This window comes from Hermetia illucens, chromosome 2 (assembly GCF_905115235.1).
Source record: "Hermetia illucens chromosome 2, iHerIll2.2.curated.20191125, whole genome shotgun sequence".
Lineage (NCBI taxonomy): Eukaryota > Metazoa > Arthropoda > Insecta > Diptera > Stratiomyidae > Hermetia > Hermetia illucens.
The window spans coordinates 25610562-25622192 of NC_051850.1; the positions used below are offsets into that span (position 1 = coordinate 25610562).

General features: G+C 41.1%; 1 protein-coding gene across 1 annotated transcript; it reads right to left on the bottom strand.

The window, feature by feature from the left end:
- Positions 1 to 10514: 10514 nt before the first annotated feature.
- LOC119649490 (shematrin-like protein 2) lies at positions 10515 to 10995 on the bottom strand. The gene is made up of 2 exons (XM_038051660.1): positions 10909 to 10995; positions 10515 to 10848 (listed from the first exon to the last, which is right to left on the bottom strand). Exons 1-2 carry the CDS (start codon positions 10909 to 10911, stop codon positions 10564 to 10566), a joined length of 288 nt encoding a protein of 95 aa, XP_037907588.1. The 5' UTR covers positions 10912 to 10995; the 3' UTR covers positions 10515 to 10563.
- Between the last annotated feature and the right edge of the window lie 636 nt (positions 10996 to 11631).

An 11631-nucleotide genomic window follows, 5' to 3' on the forward strand; every position in this document is an offset into this window, starting at 1 on the left:
GACTGGATGGATTCAATGACAACGGCTTCAGTAACAGAATATGGTTTACTCTTTTGGAACTTAGACCGTTCGCACTCTAAACAGAGTCGGAGCTCTGCGAGAACATCTCAAAGAAGTTCCAGGATACAACACCAAGATCCTGGCGATCCAATAAAATGAAATGGCTCGGTTGCAAGGTTGGCGACATACGTGGTTAAATAACGTAGCCTGAAGCTGGGTTATTCACGTTTACAGAACGGAAGGTGCATAGAAAACGATGAAGAAATGAAAAACCATTTGCTTGAAGTGCACTTCTCAGGCAGCATCGGAAATCTAATCTCGGGGCCAATAGGTCTATGCAGCCCTCAACCGAGAGATTGGAATTTGGCTTGCAAAGAAGTATCACTGGAGCGAGTAAAATGGTCATTTAACTCTTCCCATAGATACAGTTCTGTAGGTCCGGATGGCATAATTCCTGCACTAGAAATGGAGGGAATGGACGCCCTGGGTCTACATATTTGGAATATATATCACGCAAGCTTATCACACGCTTATATCCCAATTAAATTCCCAAACCAGGGAAACCCACCTACACAGACGTAAAACGCTTCCGATCGATCAGTTTAACGTCCTTTCTACTAAAAGGACTAGAAAGACTAGTTGATCGATTCATAAAGAATACACAGATACCTAAGTGGCCACTTCACCATAGGCAACACGCCTACCAGAAAGGCAAATCCATGGAGACAGCACTTCATGGACTTACGGCAAAAAGTGAAAAGGGTGATATTCGAGAAAGAATACGCCTTAGGCGCATTCATGGACATCGAAAGTGCCTTCAATTATTATATATGGAATCGAACCGCTGCTAATCAGTTGAATCTTCCACATGCTAGAGTGGAGAATAATCCAGCAGGATGTCTTAGGGGCTGCCAACAGGGAGGGGTTCCCTCTCCACTGTTATGGCTCTTGATAATAGATACCCTGCTGTGGCTCCTGGAGGACAAAAACCCGCATGCATGAAATCCACACTTATGGTGAACGCTAGGAAGACTGGACTAGTTATATTCACTAGGAACGTCAGGTGGGGCAGCTATACGCTACCCACCTTAGCAGGGGCGGAAATCCACCTGGCACAAACACTCAAGTATTTAGGAGTACATTTCGACTCTATGTTAACGTGGAAGCACCATATCTAGGAACAATATCAGAAATCCTGCAGATTGCTCTGATGCTGTAAGAATACGATAGGTAAGACCTGGGGACTTTCACCGAAACGGATATACTGGATGTATACATCCATAATAAAACCCATTTTGATGTTTGCTTGCATCGTCTGATGGCCAAGACTGAACCTTGCTAACAGCAGGAAGCTGCTATCGCAGATTCAGAGGGTTGGTTGCCTGAATATTACTGGAGCAATGAGTACCACGCCGACTGCGGCACTTGAAGCTATCCTAAATTTGCCCCCCATTCACTTGGAGGTGAAACCCTGATGCTGACCGATCATATAGTTTTGAAATTCGTCAAAAGACATACACTGTCGTAATCACCAAAAGAGAAGAATTGTCGACGAATGGCCATGAGTCTTTTCAGATTACACAGACAGACTTAATAGCCTTCACCGACGGGTCAGTCATGGAGGGTGGATCGGGCGCAGGGTGTTCTTGGAGAATCCGCTTATAAAATCGGAATCAGATAATTTACGACCATATTCCAGGCGGAGATATATGCCATTTCATTGGCAGCAGAAGAATGTCTGCAACAAAAATGGAGGGGTCGCACCACTCAAATCTCTTCCGACAGTCCGGCGGCATTATCAGCACTCAATGGCAACGATATATCAAGCCAGTTGGTGTGGAGTTGTCATCAGGTGCTGCTGGAACTTGGCCGACTGAACGAAACTTTCCTGATGTTCGTGCCGGGGCACTCTAACATCGCTGGTAATGAGGAGGCTGACAGACTGGCTTTTGGAATCCGACCATCTACTGTCAAGTCTACTCTCAAGGGTGAAATTGCAAGGATTCACGCAGAAGAGTGGAGAAATTTGGACTCTTGCCAGCACAGCCACTAGAGCCGCATTTTTGTTGTCCCTTAAGAAGTGGGACATGAAAGCCCTAGTAGGGCTTAGTAGGGCTTTCAACGGGACACTGCTCCTTAAACTACCATATGGAAAAGATTGGTGGTGGTTTCAGCTATGTGCACCTAATGTGAGGAGGAAGGTGAGACGGTCCTGCACTTTTTATGCAGCTGCCCGGCCTCCTCAGATCTCAGAGGAAGACACCTTGGCAAGGTTTTCTTCAATGAAGAATCTGCAAACTCTCTGCCTCTGCAGAATGTTCTCAGATTCGCTAAAGCCTGCGAAAACCGTAGTCGGGAAGCCATGGAATAGGCGATTTACGGGGATAGTAGAATTCGCCTTACAATGGCCTGAGTGCTCGGAGTAAACTAAACTTGTGGTTGAGGTACTGACTCCTTTTCTGATGTTACTTTTCCTATTTGTTGGCATCCTCGCTGTTCACTCAAAATCTTTCATCTTTCGACTCTTTGTTCTAAGTTTGTACACATTTTCGGACATTAGCATCAGTGAAAAGTTTATTGAATGCTAATTGAAAACTCATTTAAGATAATAAGGCTACATTTTAATGCGTCAGAAATTTCTTGTTAAATTATGTTAACCGTTTTTGTTCCAAAGTTTCCATTCTACCACAAAGTTTTAAAATTATAAATATGAAGATATATCGGAAAAATTATAATAAGTCAAGGCAATTTTTTCCAAATACGATTAGATACCAACGTAAATGAATTTGTAACAATTGTAAAATGAATCAGATCCAGGAAATTGATTACAACAAATGGTTTTACCAGCACTATTGTCACTGTCAACTAACAGTACCTATTCAGTGAAAACCTTGGTGTAAGAGAACATGAGTATCGGTTTCTGATAGGAGCATATCTAATTCACGTAGTTCACGATCCAACTTTGCCGCCTAACTATTTCAAAACAAGCAAACTTTATATGCATTCATCGATCTTCAGTATATTATCCATATCTTTCAATTTACATCTTGCGGTCCATGACGCAAATCCAATAGCTTTAACGATAGAGAATGTCGAAATAGGCGGCAGTTACCAAGGCCATCTTTTCTTTTATCTGGATTAATTGTAGCTATCTACTCAAGAAATCAGTCCGACTCTTAAGATTCAATAGAGTCTTCCTAATTCATTCTAAGTTTATTCAAATGGGCCTCGATTTTCTAAAGAATATTGATGACAGGTAGACGTGGTGCACGTATGTTACTACAAAAAAATATTGATCTCGTCAAAATTGAAAGTGTATATGATCCGGTTATACGATCATGATATAAAGTGGGCATATGCTATAAAAGCGTTATTTACTTTTGGGTAAATTATATTAAAAAAATATAAACATAGGCGAATCACTGCAATTCTGTCCATTATGGATATTAAGCACAGTTCTCCATAGAGAAATTTACATAGATAAATATGTAGTCACCATTCCACTTTAGTTCAGGTTAGAGTTATTTTGACTATTTATTACGCATAGTGCATACGGATCTGAATGGTTTCCAAACGGTGCATAGTTCAGACAATCTTGTTTCATACAGCTTCGAAGCAAAATGAACTTGGTATAAAGTCGATTATAGAGACGTTCTTTAAAAAAATTAAGAAGGCTTTTAATAACAGCAAATATTGAGCGTAGACGATTACACAGAAGTTTTTATGGACCAACCTTCGAATTCCCTTCAGAAAATTCAAATTGACGTCATGATCTTTGGCAAAATGGATTTTTGAACAAATCGAACAGAATGAAAATAATCATTTGCTTCAAGGAAACGGCAACTTATCAAATGCGGATTCACCTCTGTTCTGGGTGGAGCTTGACGAAAAGTAAGAGCTAATGTTAGTTTCACTTTTTTAACCATTCATAAAAATGGTATCAATAGAAATTATAAGGACCGAAATCCGATTAGTTCAAACCTAAGCTGGACGAAATAAAAGTGAGTATAGGATCGTTTAATAAATGATCCACACCAAGTGAAATTAGCTTCTATTCTTAACTTTTGCTGGTCCAAAAAGAGAGGTCCGTCTAGCAACAGCGGGGAAGGCAATGTGTCTTAATTTGGTGCGACCCGTCATCATCTGCAATCAGAACTAATGCAGTACCCACTAAAAAAATACTTATACTATACTTATACTTTAGCCTCAACATCCAGGGTAGCTCCTTTCGATGTTGTCAATTTTGCCTCTAAACACCACGTTGGTTGGGTGACCTGCTGTAGCTCGTGTTCATCGAAAAAACGCTTTTTGGAAAATTACGCAAACGGAAAATCAATAGCTCTTTCAACCCCTGGAATGAGCGATCCCTACACCGAACAAGAGAGAAATGGAACATTTCATCGTCTAGATGATAAAATATAAAATTAATGTTACCACGCTCAACAAAGTTAGCTCAGCAGAGAGGGTGCTAATGTCCGATTGACTGCAATTTATAAAAAACATTAAAGGACCCAGAAGTTTAGAAGTTGGCCACTTTTGTCCAGTAATTGAAATCATTTATTATTCATAAAACAAACAACTGTGTGTCCGGATAGCTGAGTGGTTAGAGCACAAGGCTGTCGTGCGGAAGGTCGCGGTTCAAATCTCACTGGTGACAGTGGAATTTGTATCGTGATTTGACGTCGGATACCAGTCGACTCAGCTGTGAATGAGTACCTGAGTCAAATCAGGGTAATAATCTCGGGCGAGCGCAATGCTGACCACATTGCCTCCTACAGTATACTGTAGTGTACCGTTACGGTCTTGAATGAAGTGCTCTAACACACTTCAAGGCCTAGATCCAATATGGATTGTTGCGCCAACGATTATTATTATTAAAACATAATAAAGAAACAATGACATTTGGATTATATAAATATCTAATTAATATATTAGATAAACTATGAGTGAGTTAGTAAGTACAGAAGAGAAACACTTAACAGAGCTTTCTTTTTATTTTCTACATCCCTTCTCACTGACTTTTTACTTCCCGATTGCTCCGTCAACCTCGTGATTCCCACCCCACTACCCACAGCTAGGCGATCCACTCGAATTGCATCGTTCTTTTGCGGAGCCCGGACGAATCCGTACTAATTAGCCTGTGCCTCTACAACATACTGTTGACATGGAAGTGACCACTGATTTCCCCACCGGTCTCCATACTTCCAGTAGTATTAGAAAAGGAGAGCCATATACTTCAAGGTACTAGTTGCGGTACTGACCGTTACTTACTCAAATCCAATATCCAATAACATACCCCGTTATTGGTCCTTCCTGCTGCCTTGGCTGGAGGGCGTGGATAGTCCATTGAATCTTCCCTTCCACGTCATCTTTCCTCAAACACATTGACTGCGATGATGACTTCTTGGTCTGTTACCGCGTCATCGAACTTGGCTAAATGGCTCTCAATTTGAAGAGGGGGTCATAGTCGAACTTAAGATATACAACAACAACACTCTTTCTACTTGCATAGATGTCGCTCGACATATTAACGGCTCGAAATCTACATCCGCATCAACAACATCAAGCTATTTCAACAAGGCTATTTCACGTCAAAATTCTTTCTGTGTATCTATATCGGAAAATTACATTATTTTTCCCATGGAAAGTGACTACCATTGTTACTAGGAAACATCAAACTTTTATCAATTCATGTCTAGATTGTGACTCCAAGTCAGTGTACCATCGTGACAATCGTAGAAAAGTTGATGAGAAAACAACAGAGGCAGTGGATAAGTGGTACACTGACAAAGGGTGACAATTCCATTGCTGGTTATGCCATGAAACGTATGATTTCTGGATGGCCAACCAGCCGATTGTCCAAGAATTGCTGGTGTGAACGATGACGAATCAGTGAAAATCTCATCAGAAAATCAAGGGGTTACCAAAGCGCACTGCCAGGGATCGCCAGCGCTGGTGCATAGGTTTTTTTTGACGGACTTTGCCCAAAATATATGCAGTAGGTAAGAAATTGTCCCATCCTCAATTTAAAGAAAAGTCCGACAATGTGTCTCAAGTTTTGTGATATACCATCCTGTACAATCTCGCGCACTACGCAAAACACAAATTATCTATGCTTCAGCCAGGTTATATCAGAACTAGGTGGATTATTCTGTATGACTGTCAAGCTGTGTCTGTGGCTGGTTTTGAAAGTATCAAAAGCTACCCATACGATTTCATCTCATTTAAATTAAATGTAAGACGAGTTGGCAGTTTAAAAACTTGAAAAACGTCCCCATTGGCCGCAACTGGGAAGGGCAAATTGTCTTACGGGCATTGGAGAATGCCTGACGTAAATGTCTCAGGAAGTAAGCTTGCTACTTTCGCTACAAAAGTCTAGAGGTGGGACTTTGGTAGGGAAATAGGCAGTTGGAGGAGTTTTGGATATGTTTTTGTTTGGATCCGTAACAGAACCCAAAACGCTAACCGAGAAATATCGCCAAAGTTTAAGAAAAGGCACGTCAAGCTAAATGGGATGATAGAACAGTATGATCGCATATGTGGAGCCAGGAAATTGTAACCCATATAACACGATCTAGAAAACCTTCCGGCTCTACCGTACATAATTGATAACTTTTTTTACAGTTCCTAGTGATTACAAATAATATATAAAGTCACAGGTTGTCCCTCGTAAATGAATATTTCGTCAAAGCATTGAAACTCATCACCACCAGATTAATCCAAAGGTGGGGAACTAAACCTCGCAACAAATTTCTCATTTAATGCTGGTAGTCTTCAATTAATTGCCTTTTGCCTTTTTAGAAGTGAATTAAAGGACTTTCTCTGAAATATAATACGTTTGGACCAAGGACCTAAAAATAATTTGAGTTAGGCCCGAAAAACTTTCGAAGAAAAAATTCATTTTTTTGAAAGAATTCATTTTATTCCTCCAGCAAATTTAGGGGGCCAGCAAGACCAACAATCATAGAGCCACTGTATTTCTGGCATCTCTATAATTTCGAGAAACGAAATAGCGGGAAATTACAAAGAAGCAATCCCGCACGGTAAGAAAACTATGTATTTCCAATTGGCCAGTTTTCTAAGTGGATTTCCTTTCCGCGCCACATACGCAAAATTCCGGTTTTTCACTGGCCGAGAAGAAAAAGTCAGGAGCAAGTATACGAATCCCGTTATCGATTTTTTTATTATTGGGAAAAAGTTGTGTAGCAATTGGAGTCTGCAATGCAGGAACTGTATAAAGTACCAACTAAAAGCTCGGTCTTGAGACACGCTGTCACCGTATAGTGCATTTCGTCTCCTCTCAAGTAGCCCTCAAGTAGTACCTACTCAACCCCCTGCGATTCTAGAACATAACGAAGGAAGTTACCAAAGGGGCCACATAATAAAGCCTTAAGAGAATTTTTAGCTGACTCCAGACGAAACCACCGGTATTGGAAAGTATTTCATGTTAATCCTGTCAAACCAGATCATCAAGGCTCTTTTCACTCAAGTAAGGCAAAACTTTGCATGTGTGCCAGGTTCAGCCGCCAACTTTGCAAATTTTCTGCTCTTAAGCCTGCCCAAATCGACTATAACTACCTGAAATAACGAAGAGCAAAAAGTCATACACTTCACAATGTTCTTAAAAGAGTATCTTTGGATGCAATAAAAAAGGCAACAACACAAAGCATTGGCTGACTACACTCCCAGATAGAAGCAGTTCATAATTTTCCGACCAGTATTAATTTCCCGAATTACCAAGATTGCGACGAGGCAGATCCTGCCTGAGTTGCAACGATGGCGTAGGCGACGACTCCAGACAGCTTTTAGGGATATGGAATTGGTGGACCTCGACGCAAAACCAGGATGTCTGAAGTTGCTTATTAAGGCAGGCCTAGACCGGATACCGGTTGTTACGCCGTTGATGTTGATGCTAAACCTCTACTTCACGCAATTTTTCAAAGTTACCACTCCCCACGAACTATTCAGGGATTGTCCCCGCCGCTAAATAGATACACCCTCGTTTCACTCCCAAGTCTCTGTCAATTTCGGAATTTTCGATTTCCAATTCAGTTTCTTCCATTTGCATTTCAAAATTTTTTCAGTATTCTACTATCAAGTTCGATACCATCTTTCTACCACTGGATAGGGATGGAGCTGAGATTCTTTGAAAAAAATCTGAGGAGCTCATCAATTTTGTTGGTTCAATGAGTGAATGTCTGGGAAAGAATCTAATCCCCTTCCTGTAGAACCTCATTAATGCAGGCAACTTCCAAGTACTAAGAATTTTAAATTATGTTGTTGCTATTACTTCCAAATACTTACCCACCCTAGAGACCCCATTGGACCATTATATCCTCAGACCGGTATATTAAAGCACAGATTTTCTTCAAAAAATCCCAGCTCCATCCTAATCTAGTCGTAACAAATTGGTATAAAACTTGATAGTAGAATACTCAAAAAAATAATTTTGAAAATTATGAATTGGTTTGGAAAATTACGAATTTGACTTGCAAAACTTATGTATATACATCTGGTTACCATTCTTCCTTTAATGGGTATAGCACACCAACCGCGTCTATGCTCTATCATTAATGGTTTGCTGAATTACCGAGATGCTTGCACTCCTCTTCGACTGTTCTGCATCATATGCTACTGGGGCGACCCAACGCAAATATTGCCGTAGGCATTCGCAAGTTCAGACCATTACACACCTAAATATTTCCCAATCCCCGGTATCGAAGCGCTCGGTAAAGTCGCCACGAACTGCAGGCCAGCATAATAAAGTTACATAGCGTTGAAAGGGCAGGTGTATAAAAAACAGGAAAAATACTGCTTACAATCGTGGTTTCACTACCCTTCCTATCTTGCTAATGGAACATCTTTGCTTATTGTTTCTCCACCACTAATGTCGAGATAGCCGCCTATGATAGCATAGCCAGGGTAAAACTGTACACGGCCATGAGAGAATTTGGTATCCCGACGAAACTAATAAGACTGATTAGGCTGACCCTGAACAATGTGCGAAGCCAGATAAAAGCAGCAGGATCACTCTCAAGGCAACAAGTCAACAACGGTCTACAACAAGGGGATGCCCTATCATGCGTCCTCTTTAACCTGCCCATGAGAAAGTGATCCGCGATGCTGAAGTAAATGAAACAGGTACGATCCTCTTTAAGTCCACCCAACTACAGGCCTATGCTGACGATATCGACATCATGGGAAGAACCACTCGAGACGTACAAACTCCCTTCATCCAGATGGAGCAGACAGCGCCAGATCTTTGGCTGCACACAAATGAAGGCAAAACAAAGTATATGGTGGCAATATCAGCACCGAAAACCAATCAATCAACAACATCGAACCGCACTGGTCAAACGGATTAGGATAGCAGACTACAACTTTGAGGCCGTTGATAATTTCTCCTATCTAGGGTCGAAAATCACAATAAATATAAAAGCTAAGATGATGAAATCCGCGCACGGTTGTTGTCAGCCAACAGTGCCTATTTCAGCTTACAAAAACTGTTCCGCTCGAAACGTCTCTCCATAGGGTCAAAGATCTTACTGTACAAGACTATGATCTTGCCAGCCCTCATGTATTCCTCGGAGACCTGGGTTCTAAGCAAGAAGAATTGCGAACTCTTGGCCGCGTTCGTGAGATGAATCCTCCGAAGAATTTTTGGCCCCTTACATGAGGATGGACGATTCCGTAGCCTATCTATGAGCGATACCATGACCGTCCGGTGTAGGGTTGTGTTGGGGCTCCATAAGTTACGGTGGGCGGGTCATTTAATCCGTATGGATGAGGATGATCCCACCCAGAAGGTCTATGAGGACAATATCTATGGTAGAAAAAGAAGACGAGGCAGACCCTGCCTGAGATGGAGCGATGGCGTAGGTCAGGACGCCAGACAGCTTTTAGGGATATCGAATTGGTAGACCTGGGCACAAAACCGGGATGTCTGGAGTTCCTTATTAAGGTAGGCCTAGACCTGATACCGGTTGTTGCGCCGTTGATGATGATGAATGTCGAGGTAGATAGCCTGGGGTCCACTTTGAATGTAGGGGTTTATTCACCTACAAGACCACTAGTCTGCTCAAGGCAATGGCATACATTAGGTAGACAAGTGTTAAACCTACTAACCCATGAAAGCTAGTTGCTATTATGCGATTAACACTAAACTATATATCATGTGGACATCACGCTCTCGCAATGGTTAAGGTTAATTTCCTTTAATTTTTGCTCGAATAACAAAGGCTTGTTTGCAACGTCTCTAGTTTTCTCTCTGTTTTGGAGAGGTCGGTCCGGGGAATATCCATGTCCCGTCCCAATATTTGCGATGAACCTGCAAAGACCACAACCCTAATCTCGTCCTTCTAGACTTATTTTCTACTACGGTATCATAACTGTTGTTGTAACTGTTGTTACAGGAGGCAACTTTCCCTTCCCTTCTCTCAAAAATATTTCTTCCTATAGACAATCTGTAGAAATTCGAATACGTTTTTCGACCGCAAAGAAAACTCATTTAATTTTTTTTTCCAAAATAGTGTATTTCGTAAGTCACTTTGTTCAGTTTTCCGTTTAAGCAGCAGCCTTCTTCTTCCAAACACCATCATATCCCCAGGCTGGAGAAGCATAAGCGTGTCCCCATCCAGCTCCGTATCCCCAACCGTTTCCGTAACCAGCTACAACTGGAGCGCTGTAGGCAGCGTGGAGTGGAGCGACAGCAGCATGTCCCCAACCAGCAGTGGCAAGTGGAGCAACGGCGGCAGCATGTCCCCAACCACCATATCCCCAACCTCCGTATGGAGCAACGTAGCCAGCTGAAGCGGCGCCGATCAAAGCGAGAGCCAAAAGTACGAATTTCTGTAAAAGGATCAACAAAAATTAGGAAACTTATATTTTCTTAACTAAGACCATTCATACCATTTTGATTTTTTGTGGTATCCTGGATAAGTAATTCCTGAATGATGAATTCTACTGGTAGACGCACGTTTATATACAATTTCATTTCTGCGAATTGTTTTCAATCCCACCATTATCTTATTGTAAAATTTTGAAGATTGTAACGAATTTCGCATACAAATGACAAATTTTTACTTTCGAAAAAATAGGCCGGTTTCTAGATAAAGATTCTACGAAGAAGGAGTTCATGTCCGGATCTTGAACAGTAAACTTCAACAGACTCTGATTTCCATAATTGTTTGTTTTGATTCAAAATTGCTTTGAAAAATATTCAAAATGGATGAAGACAACCATGAAAACAACTGGCTAACATATGATGGAATCTCGTGCATCGTCTTTTACAATAAAATCGATTAGCATCTTCATTAGACATTTTTCAATGCTATCTAAGCCATTTCACGTGTTGTTATTTTCATGGAGTTAGTTCTAAAATATGGAATTAATTAATGTGGTAGGATAGATTTCACAGATATGAAAGATCTTACTTTTCCACCTATAGGTCATTTACGCACGCAGCAATTTATATTTTAAGTAGGTGTGCCATTAATTGATTTTAAAAAACTGTTAATTTATCCATCATTACAGATAGATGGAGATAGAGTGTGTGAGCTTGGCAGAATAGGCAGAAATCAAAATAACTGACACTCCTGGAAAGATGAGAACAAAACTTGGTAATTTCCCTGA